We start from the raw sequence: 24490 nt of genomic DNA on the forward strand, positions 1-24490 counted from the left end.
GATATGTGTTGCCTATTTTGACCTTGTTGGAAGGTATTGAAATATTTCTGTCACTTGTTGTATTTTTTATTCTACAATTGCTCACTCATGTTTATAATTATTGTTGTGTTTCAAGTGTTAGAAGAATATCCATGGTCAGGCATGCCACTAGACAACAACTAGCAGAGCAATGGGTTGATGATGGGGTCTGTCCAAATATTAGGGAGAGGGTAAGATAAACCAAAGACTCTAGGACATGTCAAGCTTACCCATTAGGAAGGGGTGAGTATGAAATTCATGATGGTAGGGTTGTTTTACCTATTTCACTAAATCATAGACCCTTTGCATTTTGTCAGTGAATGGTTTAGTGTGGCTAGGTACATGGAAGCTTATAGCCTTAACATCTCATCTATTATTCCTGATTCAAAACAATGGCTTGACCTAGGTTGTCCAGAACTCATCCCTCCAACCATGAAAAATGGAATAGGCAGGCCATTTAGGAATAGAAAGGGGGACATGGAGAGGAAAGGAAGGGGAAAAGGAGCACAACTGTGCAATGTAAGAAGCACAAGACATTTGGCCATAACTCAAAAACATGTAAAGGAGGTGCAACAACAAGAGAGCTAAGGGAACACCAAGGTTTGGAGGATCAATCTTCCAATCAGACAAGGAATTCAAGAAGACAAGTTAGCACTTCACAGGAGACACAACCTCAGATTGAGAGTAATTTGATTGACTTGATGATCAATCAATCACAAACATCTCTCACTCCTAGGACAAGCACTTCACAACAACCTAATTCAAGTGCAAAAACTTCAAGGCAAGCTCAGCCTAGGCTCCCATCTTCACAGCAGCAAGCAAGCACTTCCAGACCTAGGCTCCCATCTTCACAGCAGCAACCAAGTACTTCCAGGCCTGGAGTCACATCCTCACAGAAGCATGTGTCCACAAGGGAAAAACACCCAAAGCAAGCTGCCATAGGCCAACCATCTTCAAGTATTGAACAAACACTTAGTCCAAAGGGGCAGAAGATCTTGGAAATATTGCAAATGCTCCAAAACTAGTTTGTTTTGCTAGAACGATGGCCTTATTTTTGTCATAATTAAACTGGCTTTTTTACGCATTAGCTTTATTTTGTGAACATCTAGGAAATGATAAACTTTTGCTTGTTGCCAACTATGTTAAGAATAGATAATGCTTTACTTAGTTGGTAATATTAGTTTATGGCAGACAAGTTAATTAGACAAGTTATTTGTGTAAGACTTGTTTTTTTTTTTTTTTGGAATGTCAAATACTCAACTACGTTGTAAATTTTCAAATGCTATTATATCAAATATTTGATAATTAAACACTGAATTTGATGTTCTCTTTCTTAACAAAATAGGATACAAACTTTTTTCATTACAAAATAAAAAGAGAGAACTTACACCCACTTGCAACATTCTGATCCTAGTATAATCAAAATTAGCATTAAAACATACAAAAAGATATCAATTTTTGCCATCTCCTTTAAAAATCCAGCCAATTCATGCACATTGTCTTTAACCCCTACAACCTCTTCTTTGATGCTGATTAATTAATGTCGCATCATGTTCATCTTCTGCATTTGCTTGAATTCCAAACTGCAATGCTTTGCTTCTCCTCTGAACATGGTGGTTGTTCAGCACATGAAGAATTGACAATGATCGCATTTGAAGTACGCTTTCCTCGAATTTATTTGAGAACCAGAAATGTGGAGCTTTGCATTGGGGGGGGATACAATTACACCTAGGGCAGATGAATTCCATCGGAGAGCATGTATAAGCGAGAGAGACGGAGCGAAAGTGAGCGGGAGGGAGGGAGGGAGAGTGAACGGATTTAAGAAGGAGAAAAATCGAGGGCTGATTTGCTGTTGGAGGCAAATTTTCCCTCCAAACCCTGTCATTATGAAACATTGACAAAGATCATAATTAATTAAAGTAAATGTTAAGTATACTTAACGGGGTGGTATTTTGTAAAAAACTTAAAAAACACAAGGATACAATGTAGAATTAAAAAACATAAGGAGTATATTATAGAATTTAAAAAAATACATAGGTATATCATAGAAAAACCCATTAAATATTGAATTTTTTTAACAAGAATAATACAAACTTTTGTGTGTCTCTCGCAATAATACAAACTTTTGATTATTTTTTAATAATACAAACTTTTGATCAAAATTCCTTCGGTAGGGAAATACCGGTTGTTAACTTGTTGTAGGAGATAACAAGCTGAGGTGGTTCAGGTTGGTGGGGTTGGGGGAGGAGGGAGAAAGAAGAAAGATCATTTAGTAATTTTTTTTACTTGTTTTACCGGTTACAAGTCAACAGTGGCGGATCCAGGAATTGAGTCACGTGGGTTCGAAATTGTTCGAACGTAAGAATAAAATTTGTTGTCATTCCAATTTATTTGCACATTTTACTAGTGTTGTAAAAAACAAACATAACACGAAATTAGCGAGTTTGGGTCAAAAGGTTTTACACGTTTATGTAATATAGTTGACACGAATACAACACAGACGATTAAATAAATGAATAGACTCGACACAACAATTTTATAAAACAGGTCGGGTTCAGAGATAGATGAAGGGATTTTACGTGTTTTATCTAATCTGTTTGATACGAACACAACACGACAAACTCTAAAATTTTATTATCTTGAGTTACAATTTTTATAGAAAAAGGAAACATTGAACAATTATACTTAGCGGATTTTTTTTTTCTTAATTACATCATAATAAATGACGAATTATATTCTTGTACTATCAAAAGATTATCAATTTCTTATAAACAAACTTCTCATAAGTCTAGTCCAACTCGATCGATCACAATAATTTTTTATGAGTTTGAATTCAATCCTATAATATCCAATCCATATATATATATTAAGAACACTATATTTCTACCTTTTAAACGAAATAAACCTTATGTTACTTTATATGATTTTATAAAAATTGTACATGAAGTCAATTACCTATGTTAAATTTTTAGTGTAATATTACTAGAGACTTGAATACTTGAAAGAGAATTTGAAGAGCAGCGGATATAAACTAAATCAATAGCTATGTAAGTTGTAGTTATAGAAAACTAAAGGGAAGGAGAAAAGGAATAGAAAAGGATGACAAAAAATACATAAACTGTAACTATTATAAAATAAAGGGATCCGCTCAAAAAGAATAAAAAATAAATAAAGGGAGGATAGGAGAAATGGAAAAAAAAAGACAGTAAACCAACTTCAGCAGATTTTCATAGCATCACACTTCCGCCTTGTCGCCTAGTTTTTCCTTGGTCTCATCCGGTAGTTTTGCGGTTGTTTATCCGTCGCTCGTGGCCAAGGTTTCCGATCGCCTTTGCTCACTCAAGCCGTCTCTAGCACTGGGAGTTTAAGTAGAGCGGTGAAGCACAGGTTATACGTCTACCTTTCTGTTTACTGTGTTCAGTGTTGTCTCTGTTTTTTTTTTTTTTTCGGTTGATTTGTCTTTCTAGTAGTAGGTTTTCTTCCTGCTTTAAGTTAGTTCTAGTTTTTAATGGTTTGCTTTGAGGGTATGGAGGAGGATCCTAGTTTAGGTTTGTTCTTGTTGCACCACCTGGATTTTCTGGATGAGAAGGAGGATTACGTGATTGAGGAGTTGTTTGAGAAAACTTGTGGTCCTAATGAGGCCATTCAATATGTAACCTCATTGAAAGAGAATGGAAACTCTCTTTTCAAAGTTACTGAATTTGGTAGAGCTTATGCGATATATCGGAATGCTATGAAGTGTCTTTGTGTTACCATTTCTGCTATTTATGAAGAATGCTCTGCTAATAATATTGATCCTGACATTAGAAAACTAGTTATATCTCTGCAATTAAACATTGCAGCGTGTGAAATCAAACTTCTTCTGTTTAAGGAAGCTATTAGTTCATGTTCCTTGGTGTTAGGGGTTGATAAAAGTAATGTGAAAGCTCTATTTAGGCGAGGAGTGTCTTTTACAAAAATTGGAAGCTTTGAAGATGGTTATGCTGATTTTAGAATGGCTAGAGGAATTGAGCCAAATAACAAGGCAGTTGCTCAAGAGATTGCAAGTCTTGAGGCTGTCCTTTTGCAATTTCCTAAGGCTGATGTTGGTGTATGTCAAGCCCCGGGCTTTAGTGGTGTAGGCCCACATGATACTACCGGTTCCATGTTGTTGAACCCTGGACTCAATGCAATGGATTTGGATGTCCAGGAAGAAGTCTCAAGTAATTTCTCTTTGGTAAACAGCAAAGAAGATGAGATTATGGCTCATCATGACACGAAGTGGGAAGAGGAGGCCCCCTCGGATTGCTCGCAGAATATGGGGCCTCAACCTGCACAAAATCTTAGAAAGATCCCCTTCGTCAACAAAAGAAAGCCGTCCTCGCGCCTCATGATTTCACAAACAGATTTAGACAAGTTAAGCAAAGGCAAAGTAATCCAATTCTGCCAACCCCACTCTCTGTCAATTTTGAAGGTTCGAACCTTCACTTCAAAAACTGGAAATTTGAAGGAGGCCCCCCGTGATTCTAAATTGCGGGTCGCTCAGGTCTCTGATTCGGCTCTCATTGAGGATGAGGGTCATTCAGATGTTATCTCCCATCTGCCATCGAGTCCGAAGGAAGACAATCAAACTTCCTCGGCTCTTCAGGATATGCAGCATCATTGTGAGGTAGGTAAGGTAGGTACAGGTCACTTAGCTAACCCAATTTTGAGTGCAGGTATCCACGTGCAAGACAATCTCCGGTGTCTGGATCCTTCACTTAAGCAAGACCTCACAAAAGTACAATTTACGAGCCAAAAGACAAGAAGATCAGTTGAAAGGCGACGACGATCAATTGGACAAGTTGTTATTCTGGCCAAACCTTGTTTCGGAAGAAAGTTTCGGAAAAAGATCATCAAAGGTGTCATCTCTCATATTGGATCGAAACGGAAAAGTGATGCTCCAATCTCATCGGACCTCCCTTATCATGTTAGGAAGAAACATGTTCTTTTTATATGTTCTTGTTGTAATGTTTGTACTTGTCAGGGTCTCGGGCAAGTCGTGGGATCTCACAGTCTAGCTAGTATTGCTGACAAAGTTCCAATGCTCCCTGCTTGTCCTTAGGTTGTATTTCGACTTTTACGTAATGCACATTTCCTCGATGTCAAAAAAAAAAAAAAAAAAAAAAAAAAAAACTTCAGCAGATTCGGACCGTGAACGATGTGAAAAAGACAGAACTATCACGCGGAGTTATCGCTGAACCATGCTGAAGTATATGCTTAGTTTATTATTTCGTTTGTTTTTAACATTTATTTTCCTGTATTTTGAGCTTTTACCCAGATTTTTTTGCGGATCCTCGTGGGTTCAGTTGACCCATTGAACCCACGCTGGATCCGCCCCTGCAAGTCAACTTAACCTATTGGAAGAATTTTGATATAAAGTTTGTATTATTAAAAAATAATCAAAAGTTTATATTATTGAAAGAACGGACAAAAGTTTGTATTATTATAGTTAAAAAAATCCTTAAATATTTACCTACAATTTCTTTTAACCAATTTGGGTAGAGTAAAACCCATTAGTTATTCTACCATTTATATTCATATGCCTTACCTGTTCTTGTATTCACTCTCTTGATTTCTTTCAACAAGTTTTTAGTGGAGATGATTAAGTTTGGTGAAAAGAATAGTAATGACGAGTCAATGTCTAACGCAGGAGTGTATTTTCTAAGGACCGTAGGTACCACATTCTCTAAATGGTCTTAAAAGGCAAACCATTACTCCATTAGTGTAGGCCTTTATCCAAACTTATAGAAGTAAATAACTGGAGTGAAAGTATCGGTTGATTTTATAAGAGACTGTTTACTTTTAATTAAAAAATTAGGTACGACTTAAGTCCAATATTAAGAAGATATATGCCACCTTTTTTAATATAGTGACTAGTTTAATCTCTATTATAGGGACCAGCTTAGTTTATTTTATGACTAATTTAATCTATTCAGTAATTACATTCTTTAACACATTCAGCGACTAATTTAATCCATTTAGTGACTAGTTTAACCCGTTGGGTAAGACTATCGAGTTACTTTTTGAAATTGTCTGCTGTAGTTCGAGAAACAGAAAACAGAGGAAGGAGAAGAGAAGGAATGACTTTGGTAGTATTGGGTTAGAAGGAAATAGAATGAGTTTGTTAAAAAAATTCAATCTTGAATTCGTCTAATTTTATGTTAATAGATTGCCTATTCTAATAATTTGTGTTGACAAAATCTCCTATCCGATCAAAGATCCATTTAATTTTGATCCTAAAATAGTGGCCCATGTATAAAGGACAATACGGTGACAGATCTATTAAGTCATCTATGATTAATTGTTAATATGCAAAATAGTTAGCTTAGAGTATTCAACTCTAGTGAATCATCTTAATTAGGACATCATCATACTATAGAACAATCTTAATAGGCAATCACACGGGCAACATCATTGATAATTTTCTTTTAGAAAACATATATTTTTCGTTTCGATAACAATTGGGTGAATATTTTTTTATATCTATGCACCTAAAACCGCATAGAGTAATTATGTAGACGAGATTTAATCTAAGATCTCGAATATTATCTCCAATTCTTTATCAATTAAGTTAGCTAGCATCTACATATCATTAAGTTAGGTTTTTGATGAGGCAAATGGTAGGTAACTTGGATACTGTTTGAGCTGCTTTTAAGGTGAGGTAGACCTTCTAACTACTGTGAGGTCCAAGTCAGAGTTTGCTGGTTCACAGTACACATCTAAGTTGAGTTTCTTCACTTTGCCGTCACAGCAAAGCATTCTTATTAAGTCATGTCATTACAATCTTCCAACATTTCGATTTTTGGAAACCTTGTTCACCAAGATACTTGAATTTTCTAATTACAAATCGAGTTAATTGACTTCATGCTTTTATGACTGTCACCTTTAAATTTTTTCCTGTCTCATGACAAATTGACAACTTAACTGCTAATTGTAAAGTTCATGCACTTGCTGGCATTCTACTTATCACCAATAATAATGTATATTAGCAAATTTGGTGAAACTACACCATAAATTTGAATCAAGATATAATATTTGGACTTAAACTATTATACTTCTTCCTTTCCAAATTAACTGCAATAAATAAATTTTTTATATCTCACAAATATTATCTATATGTTGCATTTAATTCGGAACGGAGGAAGTAATACTCTTTCAATTAATTAACTCAAAAGTGGACAGAATTAGGAAGAGGTTGGATGGTGATGCCTCCACATTTAACATGCAAGACGTGGTTTCGATTTTCATCAAGCTTTAAAAAATGTTTACACTTAATCAATATAAGAAGAATTACACGAAATATTCAAAAAATTTATTTTTCACAAGCCCTTTCTTTAGGGGAAAATTGCTCATAAATAAGAACAAACATTTACCTAATACCATAATAGGCCCAAATTGCATGATCAAACATTTTACATTTTCACTACACATCAAAGATTTACAAATGAAATCTCTTTAAGAATACAAATTAAATCATTCCAATTTATGAACCTCATTAAAGCTAGGAAGAATTGTCCTTAGAATGACAAAACTGAAAACAATTCTCATCCATCCTCTCCAACACAAAATGAGCAAGCATTCCATTATTTTCAACCAAATTCTCCTTGCACAAAAACTCCTCACTTGCAACTCTTTGAGGATCCAAGTTATAGTCATGCACAAAAACATGTGTCTTCCCCGTCCTCGCCGACGTCTTCTTGCTTCTTGCCAACACACTGGCGGTGAAGATAGTCGACATCCTCCCTGGGGCAGCGTCCCAGTGACCTCGAGGACCGTCGACGAGGATGAGATCCCAATCGATGTCGTAAAATTGGTTTGGCAAGTCATTGATGCCTAATTTACACTCAGAGAAGAGCAAGTTTTGTACTGGTTTACACTCGTTGTGAGCTTGTTCTTTTACGGAGGATATCAACTCTTTGTAGTTGCTTAGCTTTGTTGTGTATTGTACATCGTAGGCTTCAATTTCTGGGTGTTTTTCTTCCATGTATGCAGCATAATACCTGCCAATAGTAACGGATTAACAAGAATTGAGTGCTTGAAATTTGCACATAGTAGTATCATACTAACATGATTTATTACAAGTGTTATATGTATTTTCTTATATCTTACAAGAAAGTGTAACTTCTTTTTGAGTATATACTTCCTCCGTTTCTAAATAAGTGCAACATTTGTATAGTGTTTACTATTCACAGTTTAAACTTTAATTTAATTAGCTTTGGTGATTTACATTTTAGGAAGAACATAGTCATGTGGGATCTTGTTAGATTCGTCTGAATTATGTGAATTTTTTTAATATTAACTTTTTATAATTTTTACTTATTGATAATTGATGATATTAATGGTTAAAACTTAAAATAATACATTGGCAAACGTGAAAACAAGAAGTATTGCACTTATTTAGAAATGGAGGAAGTAAATACCCACTAGCAGCATGTCTATGAAGAAAAATCATGCAATGTGCAATATAAAAGACGATGTTAATTTCTGTTATATATAGAGGTTAATCAGTAAGGTTGGATGTTAAAATGAAATATATGTGCATCACTGCATGGTATTGGTATATATATCCTTGTCGCATTTTGCACAATAGCAAATTTTGAGGGGTTGAACATAAGGAATGGGCTCTTGTTTCCCTTGTAATTTGGCGTTGATTTGAAGAAATTTAGCTAAAATACGTACCATATATAACTTGCTTCACTATCAATATTTTTATATTTCAACTATAAGAATATACTAATCTTTCTGTTTTTTACTTTCTTCAATTCTACCATGGATATTTTTCAAGGTCAAATTTGTAGAAACATTGACTACACTTTTATAATCGCTAATATACAAAGAGGTAAAAACAAAGCACTATCGTGTTAGATTTTGTTATATTCGTTTTGATGTGTATTATTAAATTTCAATATTTTTATAATAATATTTGTTAATAGGTAATGAATTAAAGATATTACAATGTATTATGAATATTTCTATAAGATAATAATATATGCTAAAAATATTATCATATCTTTATAATACGGATACCTAATATTCCTAATACGATGAAACATGTGATTTAGAGACTGAAAATCCAGTGGGATTAAAAAAAGAGTATTACTATTTTTTTTTTTGGAACTCCTATTTAAGGGTATAAATGAAAATTTTCAAGCTGTATCTTACTGAAAATAGATAAGAAAGTGTGTTCTAGCCTATCATAAAGAAAAGGATAAGAAATTTGGGTTTTATTTTTGGACGAGGTAGTAGTAGGTTATTCTAAGATCAAAAAAAAGATGATTGTCAAGGGACCAACTCAACCAAATTAGCAATGAGGGGGTGATGAGATTCGAACCCATGACCTTTATGTCACACTAGCTCTTGATACCATGTCAAAGGACCAACTCAACCAAAATCTTAAACTGATGGTTGAGTCCCAGGAATAGATTTATACTCTATCAATGATGACGAAGTATTAATTAATTTCATAACTCTTGACGTACTATAATTAATTGTTCAAGTGAAATAAGTAAAGTTATACACATAAATAAATTAAAGCTGTTAATTACCTGTTCTCGTCAATGAAAAATGTTCTACCATGAGTGTTAAGAGCCCGCCATAGCAAAGTTTCATGGGTGAGCCCAAAAACAAGAAAATTGCAAGGTGAAGGACACCTACGTAGTACATCAGATATGGACTTAATATCAGAGAGCTCCATTTTCTCAGTAGTATTAGCATTAGAAGAGTAATGTATAAGCGTATTCATCACATGTTTAGGGAGCGGGTATTGCGCCGTCGCGTGCCCACCACCCATCACAGCGGCAGATATAGCGGCACCACTAGTAGAGGTGGCGGAGGAGGAGGAGGAGGTGGTGGTGGAGGAGGGAGAAAACGAGTCGCGAGTGTATATAAGTGTAAGGAGAAAAATGAGGGTGAAAAGAGAGATAAATGCTAGAAGCCATAGCCTATTTGAGCTTCCTTGTTTAAGAATGTAAGGGTGGAGAAGAATGAGTTTTGCATTGTTTGTGTTTGTGTTGGTGTTCTTCATATTTGCATGCAAAAATAGAGAGAATAATTATTATTTGGGGTGTTTGAGTTGTTTGAAAGTGGAAATGTGTAAGGTATATATTTAAGGGGAAATGTAATGCAAGAGAGTTAAATAAATTAAAAGGGAGAAAAGGTAGGAAGTTTGTCATGAAATTTTGGGGGTTGGAGAAACTTGGAGTGGAAAAAATGGGTAAGAGATCAGCTAGAAACTGAATGTGACATTGGAATGGAATGTGAATTATTTATTATAGTGGGTTTAGGAGTGTTAATTAATTAATAGGAGTAAAATATAATTATGAAAACCAATTTTAATTGACCACGTGTAAATATATGTGATTATTGATGTAGATTCTTTAAGATTAAAGAAATCTCACATTTACGCAAGACATTGCTATGATTTTCATTCCTACGTCTTTTATCAACCATCTTTAACTTTTATGAATAATGGGTTTGAATGAATAAGCAACGTAGAATACTTGAATTTGTCCTTCAAGGGCATTCACCAATCACCCCCTATCGTTTATTAGTTGCACTCGTATCATTAATTAGGCCCGTGAAAAAGTAGTTTGGGCAATCACATACTAATCTAAAATATTGGACTTTAGAAGTATTATGCACATATTTAAAAAATAAAATTAGTATTTTGGTCCGAGCGATATCTCGGACCAGTTACAATTATTAAATATATCACTATATATAAATATCATAATTGATTATATTAGTTTCTCGTAATATTTTGTCTAGTGCGAAATTGAACAATGGGCGTTATGGCATGATAAGTTGTTCAAAAAAAACTTCTTATGAATTGGGGATAAAAGTAACAATATTAAATAAATTTAGATAAGAGAATGTTATTATGTCTTAATAGAAAGGTTAAAGATCAAAAGGCTTGTCTACCTGTTTTTATTTTTTTGCTAAAAAAGGATGATTAATTAAACTCCAATTTACAACCAAAACCAAACCTAAGGTGGAGAACCAACTAGGTTGGATCCCCTACCAAAGGAAGGTAAACTGCCAGAGGCAACTAAAACATTACAATACTACAATTTCATCAACCATTCATGATCAATTCTAGAAATCTTTTTAGGCAAAACAGCTAAAATTCTCCTTTTTACTATGTGCTTCAGCTGCTTCATATCTGCTTCAATACTTCTTTCACACTGCTTCCAATAGGCTTAATTCCTATTTTGCCAAATGAAGTATATTACAACAATCAACCCAGCAAAAACCACTTGTTTCCGGAATTTAGACCTGCAACTATGCTGTGTACTAGCAATTAACTGCTGCTAATCATCAGTCTGATGTCTGATATTGAGCCACTCCTTCAAAATCTATAAGCACCTTGCACTATATATAGTTGCATTTAAAGAATAAATGCTAATGTGATTCACAAGCCTCACCACATATGAGGCATAGGTCTGTCATGCTCACACCATATAAAGCCATCTTCTCTATGGTCTGCAGCTTTGCCTGAACAGCCAACCAGGCAATAAATCTATGTTTTGGCACACTGTATCTATTCCATACAACCCTATCCCAATTGACATTAGTCTGATCCCCATTCAGCGCTTCATACACCTTCTTAATAGAATAGTAACTCATGTTACATAAATCCTCCTGTGTGTAAATTCTCTTCAATTGCTCTTTAACTAAACAAATGCTTCTCCAATACCAGCTTGCATTTGATTTGGGAACATAGCTCCACCAGTCAGCATCCTTGAGATACACTGAATTTATCCATTTCAACCACACATTGTCCTGTTTATTAGAGACAGCCCACACATATTTCCCTAAGAAAGCCACATTCCATTTCAATACATTTCTGAAGCCCAAGCCCCCAGCTACTTTAGGTTGACATAATTTCTCCGAGGCAACTGCACCAGATTTTTGGCAAAAATAATTGCCACTCCAAAGATATGCTCTACATATCATGCATATGTTCTGCAATACTTTTTTAGGAATAAGAAAGACTTGTGCCCAGTACATATGAAGACTAAGCAGGACAGAGGTTATCAACTGAACTTTTGCTGTGTAAGAGAGGTTCCTTGAACTCCACACTCTAATCCTTGCTGTCATCTTCTCAATAAGAAGTTCACACTGAGCAACAATTGTTTTCTTGGCACAAATAGGTTCACCAAGATATGTGAAGGGAAGAGTTTGTTGAGCAAAGCCAGAAGCTTATGTAATTCTCTGTATACCATGATTGGACATTCCACAGTTATACATTGCAGATTTACCTGCATTGGCCTTCAAACCAGAAGTCTCTGAAAACAGCTTAAAAGCTCTCAGCATCAAGTAAGCAGACACATAATCACCTTTACAACACATGATCAGGTCATCAGCAAAGCACATGTGTGTAAGCTTCATCTCCTTACACCTAGGATGATATTGGAATTGTTCTAACTCATTCAATTTTGTCAAGATTCTTGACAAATATTCCATGCAAAGTACAAATAGCAAGGGTTATATGGGATCACCTTGCCTTAAACCCCTTGAAGATTTAAAAAATTCTCTCATAGTGCCATTAAGCATTATGGAAAACATTGGTGTTGATACACATTCCATTATCAACCCCTTAAATGATGTAGGGAACCCTAGTGCAATTAACATTTCCTCCAAAAACTCCCAGCTTATAGTATCATAAGCCTTCTGAAGATCAATTTTCATTAAGCAACTAGGCTTGACCTGCTTCCTACCATAGTGCTTTACTAGATCCTGTAACACCATAATATTATGTGTAATGTATCTTCCATATGAACAAAGCCACTTTGATTTTCCATTATCAAATCAGGAAGAATCTGTCTAAGCCTCCCACAAAGCACCTTTGTAATACATTTGTATATAGTATTACAACAGGAGATGGGTCTAAATTCACTCACATTGTGAGGACATTTAGTTTTAGGCACAAGAGTTATAACAGTGTGATTCAATTCTTTTAGGAGTCTCCCCTCCTGCAATGCACCCAGTACTGCTGCAATTACCTCATCACCTACTAACTGCCATGTGTCTGCATAGAAGTATGTGCCAAAACCATCTACTCCTGGGGCCTTACAACCAGGAATGGAAAAGAGAGCCTTCTTGACTTCATCAATAGTATATGAGGCATTCAAGATGTTCCTGTGGGCTTCTGTAATCAATGGGCCTTCCTGAACTATCTGAACATTAACTGATCTCCTGGTAGAAGTATCTCTAGTGAGCAATTGCTCATAATACTGTAAAAACGCAGAAGAAACACCATAAGATGAGTCATGCCAAATTCCAGCAGTATCATAGATGTTATGCACCTGATTCTATAATCTCCTTGCTTTAATACTCTGATGAAAAAACTCTACTATTCTCATCTCCATTTTTCACCCAATCCATTTTGGCTTTCTGAGCTAGAAATTCCATATAAGCTTGATGCTTAATATGATATTCTTGCACAGCTCTAAGCTCAACATCAGCTAATTCTAGATTCCTTGGATTCTTGTGTAAAAGTTTTTGTGCTTCAATCATATTTTCATATGCTTTAACCTCAGCAGCTTGTACCTTAGAGAAGCCTTCTCTATTCAGTATTTTTAATGCAGCTTTCACACACTCTTCAATTTTTTAAGCACTTGAAACATTTTTGTCCCATGAACCTCAGTATGCCAGGCAGCCCTCACAACTTCTGCAAATTGTGGTGCCAATCTCCACATTCTAAAATACTTGAAAAGGTCTACCTGTTTTTATAATTACATATAATTATAAGACTTTATTATGTTTTACTTTGAAACTTTAAGTATTAAAATTATAATGGATTAGTGGTTAAACTCTCACATTAATTACATTTCAAAGATCACCGTGTGTTCGAATTAATCTTAATAATTACACATATAGGAACGCCTTTTAATATATTTGTATAGATATATTTTAGAAAATAATTGTATTGAGATTGATTGAACTATATGTAATGTTACACCTAAAGGCTAAATTTAAATGATGGGGAATAAGGACAATATAGTTTAATATTGGCCTTGACCGTCCTGTTTGGCACTAGTGTTTTAGGTAGCGGGTAGAGGTTGGATAAGGTCAAAACACTATTTAAGAAATCTAGTGAGTGTTTGGTAAAGTAGAGCGGTTGTATTAGCGGTTGGAGTAGATTATGCGTAGTGGTTGTATTAGCAGTTGGAGTAGATTATGCGTAGTGGTTGTATTAGCGGTTGGAGTAGATTATGAGTTGTGGTTGTAGAACATTACTACAAGTAACATTTGAGATTATAGGTAGCGATCTAGCGAATGAACACTATATAGTAGCAGAAGGTAGAATTGTTAACCAATGTTTTTAATTTCTTTTTCATTTTTCTGTTTATTTATTGCTTTATTTTATGGCAATTTATTGCTTTATTTTATGACAATTCATTGTTTTCCTTTACAATAATAGGGATATGATTTAAATATTTATTTTAGAGAGAAGATATAACTAATATCTCACAATATATTATACTCCAAATTCCGCAACCATTCTAGTTAAAATAGGTAATATACATTTATTGAGGGTTGAATATTTATTTTGGAGTAGAGATCTTCATATATTGTTAGTATTTTCAACTAATATCTCTCAATATAATAAATATCTCTACTCCATATATATTTTATAATATATTTATTAATATCTCACAAGTATTTTCAACTAATATCTCTACTCCATATAACTAATATCTCACAATATAATAATTACACAAAGACCAGTTTATTTTATCACTGCTAGTTTTCAGATTTTAGTTTTAATATTTAAATGGCATACGATAAAATTATATACTTTGTTAGATTGTGTAAACTCCCTGATCGGCGTGTATCCATAGATTTCAATATATATATATAGGTTACAACATAAAGTAATCCTAACAAAATTAAGAAACCTAATTAGAGTAGAAGTTCAATTCTATAAACTATAACCTAATATATATTTTATATTCTATCATACTTCATAATAAATTCGAAAGTAGTCATAGTCTTTCCGATCATGTTTATTTTAAAAACTAATAACAAAACACAATCAACTAAATTTTCTAGTTTAGAAAGTACTAAATAATTTGATGGGATTATGTTCCTAAAAAGAGTGATAGTTGGTACTCGCGAGCAATTTGTCGGGTGAAAGAGAAGATGAAGATGTGGATCACAAAACCTCAACTGTTGCAGATGGGGAAATATTCAATAAAACAAGTTTATAACATAATGGAGACAAGCATATATAAGGAGTGTATACTGGTCTCCAGCCATCTGGTGTAGAATCAATGAAGCAAACCTAAACATAGATTTATTTCTTGGCTGGCCATTTTAGGAAGATTTAACACCAAAAAAAAAAGGTTGTTAAAAATGGGTATCACAGGAGATGATAGATGTATGATTTGTGCACTGGAATGTGAGGATCATCAACATGTATTTTTTCAGTGTCAGTACAGTGCCAGATGCTTGGACCAAATAAATTTTTGGCTCAATATGCCCAGGCGCATTTCTGGATTTGCATGAAGAAAATGAACTAATCCAGAAGAGGTATGTACTTTACTGACATTCTTTGTACAATTTACAATATATGGGAGGAAAGAAACAATGCTCTTTGGAATGCTCAAGTGAAGAGTATTGACAAAATTGTAAGTACTATAAAACAGGATGTAAATAATAGAACGCATAGTGTTTTACCTAGTAATATTGGTGAAACTGATCATAGATGGTATAGGGATTTGTTTTGTATGGGTATATAAGGCTCTGCATAGCCTAGTTGTTTGACTCTGGTTTTAGGAGACTTGTCTCCTTAATCAGTTTGTTGTAAATATTTTTTTTGGTGCAATTAACATAAAAATTATTAAAAGAGACGGTCTAATTTTAATGTAAAAGTAGACTTAGTCACTGAAGGAAATTAACCTAATTACTATTGGGATAATTTTCTTTTTAATATTGGGCTTACCATTGCCTAATTTTAATTTAAAAGTAGGCGGACTCTCACAAGACAAATTCGCAATTAATATACTTACACTTGCTTATAAAAAAAAAAACTAAATAATTAAAATACATAAATGATACTCCCTCCGTTTTCTTTTGTTGTTCCTATTTGAAATACGGAAAAAACCAATGCAACTTATATAATGAGCAAGATTCCACTATTTTAAATAAAATCAAATTAATTAGAAATAAAGATTCTTGCATTTCTAATCTATCTATGTTAGGCAACTAATAATACAAAAGTGTAAGAGATAAAAGAATAAAATCTAACTATTGTATCTTCAAATTAATGAAGTCATAAAGCTATACAATATGTATGAAAAGATTCAAAGCAAGAACAATAAATTGAAATTTCCCAATAAAAAATACAGGAACAATAAAAGAAAAAAAGATAAGTATTAAAAACATAAGTTTTCAATTATTTATGTTTGGATTAAAAATTTCAACTCTTTATATCAACCCAAATCCACATCCAACTTTTACTCAAGTTTCTTTTTCAATTTTTTTACTCATTAAGGAGTACATAAAAAACTGTCACCTGTGTGGCTAATTTGGGTCAACGTTTATGTGATGCACCGAGCTGCTTAAAACTTTTGCTCTAGTGGCTTATTTTTGTCAAGCTAGCTAGTCATTATCAAGATGTGTACCCAGAACCAGCAAATAGCAAGGTCAAGCAACTAGGAAGCTTCTGCTGGTGGAGGGTGCCGCTCAAACATTACACCAAACTTTGTTCATTTTAAATTTTACTACCAATAATCACCAAATCAAACAGCATTGAACAAAGAAAAACAAAATCAGCCTATGAAGAAATCCATTCAAATGACAAAGAAAGCATGTAACAAACGTGTTTTTTTTTTTTTTGACATCAAGTGAACGTGCAGAAATATAAACAAGGAAACATAAAAAATAAGTAAAACAAAGACAACTAAGCAGGTTTCAAGATGACTTTGTATGATGTGCTCTACACCATCGAGCTTGTTGATGAGCTGAATTAACCTGCGTATGCGAGACCTTAACCACTTGGCATGAGTTAAATTGTGTCGCTAAAGTATGAATCCGCTCAATAGTCCAGGTGACGTTAATATCCAAAGGTTTGACCGAATTTAGTAGTTGTATGAGTTGCTGCGATTGTGTAAAGACTTGTAATTGCGTGTGGCGATGTTCCGCATCCCATGAGATCGCCCTTAGACAAGCCATAGTTGTCGTGAAAACAGCCGATGCCGCATAACAAAAATAGCCTTATCGGATCCTGGAAGACGAGTTACCCGTACAAACCACCCAAGCAAATCCGCCCCTGTTATGTACTTTATCCCATGAGCCATTAATTTCTATTGTGAGTGGAGCATCGCAACTAATTTGTTGGCCAATATTTGCAACCTGAAATCCAGGAGGAATCGAGGGGTCTAAAATATTTAGCGTTGGATCATGCTGTTGTTGTTCGAATGTGGCATGTTGACGCGCACTATCCTGTAGTTGGAGATAAACCGACTGTATTGTTTGTTGTTGCTGACGGCATACTTGTTCGTTACGCGATTTTTAGATAGCCCAGAGAGTGCCGACGAAAAGAGGGAGATATGAGCTTTGTTTCCGAGCTTCATTAGTAAAGTGTAAAAAACCGTTACTTAGCCATTCGCTAAAGTCATCACAATCCGCTATTGAATTTGTGATGTTAAGTTGGCTTTGATCCCAAGCTTCAAGAGCTACTGAACAGCTTCAGAAAAAGGTGTTGAACGTCCTCTTGGTCATACAAGCATATAGGGCACTCAATGCAAGGACTGATTGCCCGCTTGTAGAGGTTAAGTTTGGTTGCTAATCCATTGTGCCAAAGTTTCTAGAGGAAAAGCTTCCATTTAGGCATGGTGTTCGATCCCCAAAGAGTACGAAAGAACTTCGTATCGAAGGTAGATGTCATGCTACAGATTTCATTTTGTTGTTGATGAACTATTTCATACCCCGATTGGGTAGAATACTTGCCAGACTTGGTGAGAGGCCAATAATGTATATCTCGCACATTTAAGGAAAGATGGAGTTCAATAGTTTTTATTTGATGTGCGCTAGTTGGTTCAAACTGCTTGTTGATTTTGCAAACATCCTAACCTTGATGATTCGGAAGGATCAACTCAGCAACCTTAAGTCTTGTTACTTCGGCCAAGGGATTATTGTCTCGAAAAATAGGTTGACCCCCATTTATCCAGTTAGTGGTAACACTAATGCTTAGACCGTCCCCCACCTTCCAATGACAATGGTTGTTGAGTAATTTATCAGCGAGCAAGATATCCTTGCGCCCCCAAGGAAGTTGACGATTGCTAAGCAAGTGAGGGCGACAAGGGCGCCACGAATTGTGATATACCTTAGAGAGCAGTATTTAAGGATTATGTTTGATGTGCCACGCTTTCTTCATGAGTAACGTATTCAAACTACCGATGTTACGTATACCCAAGCCCTCTAAACTTCGAGGACGTTGAATAATATCTCTTTTTTTTCCAGTGGATCCCTTTTCCCTGATTATCCTTCCAAAAAAACATTGCCAGCATATGATTAATTTGTTGACAATGATTGATGATATTCTGATTACCGAAAGTTGGTGCATAATAGCTCCAATGAGAATAGAGTTGATGATTATGAGCTTGGCTGGTTGTGAGATGTTGATGTGATTCCAGCGAGAAATCTTCATAGGATATCTTATCCTCTGAGCCTTTTTATGTAATTACAAGTCTTGGACCTATAACCTCAAATATCAATATTTTTGACGAAACCATTGGGAGCAATTGCAATGAAAAGTCACCTAAGTGACTCGGCAAATTTTTCTCTCTTTCCCTCATTTCTCCACCTCATTTTCCATTAAGGGGTGTTCACTAGTAGAATAAATGCTATTTGCTGCGGTGGTATTGCTGTGTTTTTCCCATACGCATCAAAATATCACGTAAAAAGAAAAAACAAAAAATAACCATATTGCTGCGGTTTCGGCCGAAAACCGCAGCAACATATTTTCAGCGGAATTTTTTTGAAACTTTTTGACTATTTGACCAAATATATTGCTGCGGTTTCTAGAAAGAACCGCAGCAATATATTAAAATAATATTAAAAAATATTATTTTAAACTATTGCTGCGGTTCCTAAAAAAACCGCAGCAATATCTTTTTAAAATTATAATAAAACGGCCCAAGTAAGGTTTCCCCTCTCTCTCTCCTCCTCTCTTCCTCCCATCTTTTTCACGCCTCCTCTCATCTTCTCTCACTTCTCTCCTCATCTTCCCTCTCTCCTCTAACCCTCTCAGTCACGCCTCCTCTCATCTTCTCTCTTTCCCCCCTCATCTTCTCTCTCTCCTCTATCCCTCTCAGTCACGCCGGACGTCCTTCGAACTCAACGTCGTCTTTCGAAATCGCAAAACTCGCAAGGTCGACGTTGATTTCGAAAAGTCCCTCGCCAAAATCGCAAGGTCTTTCGACGAGGTCGATGATGATTTCGACGAGGTCGATGTTGATTATCGCAAGGTATTTCAACGAGGTCGACCGTTCATTGTTTTCGTTCGATTTTCGTTCGGTTTTCATTCATAAGGTCACCAGATTGCTATTTGTTATTTGATTTCATAAGATTCGCAAGGTCGACCGTTCATTGCTATTTGCTCACCAGGTTCATAAGGTCGCCGTCGCCAGATTCATAAGGTTCGGTTTTCGTTCGTTGCTCAACAGTTCGCCAGATTCAAGTACTCGTTTTGGGTCGCCGTTGGTTGTGTTCCTCCAATTTGTTGGTTGTGTTCATTGTTTTCGAATTTCTACTGTTATTATGTACCGTTTGTCAATTATTTATGTAATTAGTTTTTTCTATCGTTATACATTAATAATATTCATATGTCATTTCATTTTCAATTCATATGCAAATTTTGTGGATAGTGGATTTATTTGTTGCCGGGTTTTTATTTTTCAAATGTGATTCCAAAATGAAAAAAAAAATGGTTAGCAGGACATATTGCTGCGGTTTTGACCCAAAACCGCAGCAATACTCTCTGTTAAATATGTACTCCCTCTGTTTTTTTTTTATCTTTCTCACTTGGAATCTTGACACTATTCATGCATAGAGAGAATCTTCTCAAATGTTCTCAATTTATAAGAAAAAACATAGTCATGTGGGGTCTTGTTTGATTCGTCTCAATTAGTACTTTATTAATATTCAATCGTTATAATTTTTACAATTATATAATGAAAGATATTTAAGTTTTAAAACGTGCATTGGAAGACGCGCACAGAAAAGTAGGAATGATAAAAAACAGAGGGAGTACTACATAAAAATATTGTTGCGGTTTGGCCTAAAAACCGCAGCAATATTTGTAGATATTGCTGCGGTTTAAAACCGCAGCAATATTATTAATACCTATTGCTGCCCTCTTAATTGCTGCGTGCCCAAAACCGCAGCAATATGGCACTTTTTAACCGCAGCAAATAGCATTTATTCTACTAGTGGTTTGTTCATGAAGGGGAAAGAGAAAGGGTTTAAGAAACAGATTCAAGGAGAAAAGAAAATAAAACACTTCGATTAATAATGTTGTTTAGTTTGAGAACTCATCTTCCTCCTTTTACTATTTTTCCTCACATTCTTCCTCTCTCTCCCAGGTACCACCATCCCCACCTAACATTTCCGCCCACTAACGTCACCCTCTCACTGTCGTTCATCAATGCCACCCTCTCACTGCTGCCATCACCGTTGCCCCTCACCACTACCACCTCACCGCCTCCCATCACCAGTCCTCCCTTCTTTTCCTTCTCTATCACCATTAAAGACCATATTAAGGTTTTAAAGATCAAATTTGACAAACCTATGAAGCATGGATACGCCTCCTAGGCACAACTCCCGTACTCGGTACGGGTACGGGACGGATTCGCCTAGGATTCGTAACCAAACCGTATGGATATGCCGATTTGAATTGGGTACGGTTAGGATGAACACGGGTACGGGCTAGGGACGTTTATGAAGATAGAGAAATGTACACAGTCACTTTAAGGTTCCGTTTGGTTGAATGTAAAATGATTTTTCATGTAAAATATTTTACAATGAAAAATTCAAATGCAAAACTAATTTTTCTTTGTTTGGTTCAATGTAAAAAAAAGTTACGAAAAAGAGGAAAATGGAAGGGGAAGGGAGAGGAGAGTAAAAGGTTGCTAAGCAAAAGGGAGGAAAATGTATTTTTCTTTCTTTTTGAAAAGAAAATGATTTTGGCCTAGAGTTCCCTTGAAGGAAAACTTGTTTTACACCCCTTACCAAACCAAACAACGGAAAATGAGAGGAAAAGAAAAACTCATTTTAATATTTTACACCCTACCAAATAGAGCCTAAGTGAATTATAAAGGAGAAATTATAAAAAAAAAAATATATCTTACATCTCCTCAACTAAGAAGAGTTCGAACTCATTCGTCTCTACCCCAACACGTCTCTCTGCCAGCTTTATTGTCGACAACTTGGCGTTTCTCTGGCAGCTTTCTCCTCGGCGTCTCTCCTTCGAACCAAGTGAGTCTCTCACTCTCTCTCCCTCTTCTCAATTAGATCTAGGGTTTTGTTTTTTTTATTTTCTGATCTATTTTATTTTTATTTTTTGTTTTTTTTCTTTCTCTCCCGCTCCTCACTTGAATCTAATTCCCCTATTCATTTTAGTTTTTTGTTCTGTCAAAATGCCGACATTGTTGGCTAACTTTGTTTTACTTTTGCTTTCTTTGCAGGTGATTGTTGTACTTATAGTATAATAATATATTTTTAAATACATTATAGGATAGAGTAGGAGAAGAGGAGACACACATGAACCACAGTCCACATCTAATGTTTTCTTATTTTTTGAATTTTGCTTCAACATTAATCAAATTGTTCATTTACCTCAAAAAGGAAAAGTTCTACTTCCTTCGTTCTATTTTAACTGAAACATTGGGTGAAATGACACTATTCATTGATCTAGTTTGACTCCCATTTATCGTCATTATATAAAGAAAAACATAGTCAAGTGAGATCTTGTTACATTCGTCTCGATGCATACTATCAAATTATAACTTTTTAATATTTTTTACGTGTGACAACTACAAATATTAAAGATTAAAGAAGTGCGTTGGGTTGCGTGAAAAAAACAAATGTTTCATTTAAAACAGAACGGGTGAAGTATTTTATTTATGGTAGTGACATGTATATACATATTAAAATATAAATTTTACTTCCTCCGTTCCATATATATCATCGTTACCAAACTAATCAGAGTACACAACAAAGATGACAGAGAAAGTAGGAGAGAAAAACTCTAGCCCCTTTGCACCCAATTTAGTTTCCCTCAGAAAACCTAGCCCTAAGAACTCGAAAAAATTCTTAATTTCAAGCTCATGCAACCAAAAATTTGTAATTGTTGTAACCATCTCGTCACTGATTATTATTCTAATCCCCTGGTTATCTACAGAAGTAGATGACTCTGTGTCTTTCTTCTGCGAAAAGCATTTTAGACCTGCAAAAATTAGTAGAGTGGTTAACATTAAAACCACTCAATGTCAAGGCTATGAGCCTAGGAGAAGATTAATTGAGCCTATTTTCATCATTTCGCTACCTAATTCGTCCTTAATTTGGATTAGGTGGCTCCAATTCATGAGCTTTAAGTACAAAAATCGGAAGAGGGCTAAGGTTTTACTGCTCATTTACTTCTCTCTGAGTTCTTGGATTATGATGTCTTCGATATTTTTGGTTTTAAGTTCATCATTTCTTCGAGGGTGTTGTCTGCGTTTTGTGAAAAGCATAATTTCCTTGCATCTGGTGGAGTTTTCTCCATTAATTCAGCTATTACATTAAATACAATTGGAAATCTCTCTGGTAAGTGCAATTCAGAAATGGAGTTCTGGGAATTTTGCCCTAATTTTTTTTCTATAAAAGGTGGGAAAGTAGGGTAAAATTTCAATTCACTCCTAGTTGTTTTATCTTGTCTTTCTCTCGAAATTTCTCTTTGTTCTATGGTTGTCTAAATTCTTGCTGCTATTTCTCTTGTGAGTTACAGTGTGTTATCATTATGTCATTACCTAAATCTTTTAAAGATGTTCTTATCAATGAGTCTGCTGGAGCTAATGTTTCGTCCATGGATACCATTTCTCATGTAGTTGTGGTGGTCCTTAATTCATTTGTTGCTAGGTCTTCCCTTGTTTTAGATACTGCTAAGTTAGGTGTAAGTGATTGTTCTGACCCCCTTATTTCCCAGATATCATTAATGTTGATGATTTACCTCAAGTTAAAAAAGATATAGATGATCTTTCAAAGTCTTATTTGATATTTAAGATGCTAGGTAATCCTATTGATGTGCGTACTATTATTACTCGAACTAAGGTATAACAGAAGTTTTGCAAGGGTGATATTGAATTCATGGAACTAGGTAATCATTGGGTGATCGATGATTAGATTTGCTAATCCTGGGATCTCTATTTGGTGTGGTCTGAAAGGCCATGGCATGTGCAGGGGAAACTTTTTGTTCTTCACCCTTGGCATGCCCATTTTGACCCTTATGTTGAGGAATTGAAGTGAGTGGACCTATGGGTTAAGATACTAAGGTTTCTTGTTGAATAGTTAAATTATGAGTTTGTGGATAACATGTTGTCTTCTAATAATGTGGGTATTTTTGTTAAGCTTGATGCAAGATCTCTGTTAAAGCATAAAATCCCGTTTGTCAGGGTGTGTGTTAGGGTTGATATAACTAAACCATTGTTGGAATGTGCTAAAATTACAAGGATTGGTGGTATTATTAGTGGCTATGTGATGTGGTATGAGGACTTTTCTACTAGTTGTTCGTTTTGTGGTTGTGAAGACCATAGTATTGAGAAGTGCGTAGCTTGTTGTATCCTCCTCGGAAATAAGTAAATGTCAGGTTACTTAAGAACCCAAAGAAAAACTGGTTGGCCGGATTCCTTGAAAATGCTTCAAGGCAAGTTAAGCCTGTCACTACAACTTAGCAAGCTAATGTAGTGGAGGCAAGGCCTAAGGATTTCCTAGAAATTCTTATGTTGCTGGTGCCGCATCTAGTGGTTTTCAGAATTCTGCTAGAAATAAATTTCCTTCTAAAGTATTTTCTGGTGTTAAGTTTAACTCTAGTTAGAAAGGTGTTGTGATTAATGATGGTGAAGTTGCTGGTCATGGGAAATATGCTTCTTTAAGCCTTCCTGAGTCTAATGAGAAAGGCAAATCTTTAATGGTTTTTGATGCTATTGATGTGGAGTCCTCTAATGATGAGCCTAATTGTGAGGCTTTGACTCCCTTTCCCGATCCTTCTCTTGGTCCCCAAGACAAGACCTTGGCCGCTGTGAAGTGTGTTGATCCTGTTTCTGATTCTGCATTATTGCCTCTTCCTCTCCCCCTTGCTAATGATTATATAATTTCTCCTGTCTCCCTAAGAGTTATTTATGTTTATCCTGAAGATCTGTTTGCTGGAAAGGATAATGATGGTGTTGATGCACTCCTCCCTGAG

At 35.3% G+C, this 24490-nt stretch overlaps 1 protein-coding gene across 1 annotated transcript; it reads right to left on the minus strand.

The window, feature by feature from the left end:
- Nucleotides 1–7329: 7329 nt before the first annotated feature.
- Nucleotides 7330–10257, minus strand: LOC104888991 (protein IRX15-LIKE). Its single transcript, XM_010674113.4, has 2 exons — nucleotides 9585–10257; nucleotides 7330–8039 (listed from the first exon to the last, which is right to left on the minus strand). Exons 1-2 carry the CDS (start codon nucleotides 10061–10063, stop codon nucleotides 7541–7543), a joined length of 978 nt encoding a protein of 325 aa, XP_010672415.2. The 5' UTR covers nucleotides 10064–10257; the 3' UTR covers nucleotides 7330–7540.
- Nucleotides 10258–24490: the final 14233 nt, after the last annotated feature.

This window comes from Beta vulgaris, chromosome 3, assembly GCF_026745355.1.
Source record: "Beta vulgaris subsp. vulgaris cultivar EL10 chromosome 3, EL10.2, whole genome shotgun sequence".
Lineage (NCBI taxonomy): Eukaryota > Viridiplantae > Streptophyta > Magnoliopsida > Caryophyllales > Amaranthaceae > Beta > Beta vulgaris.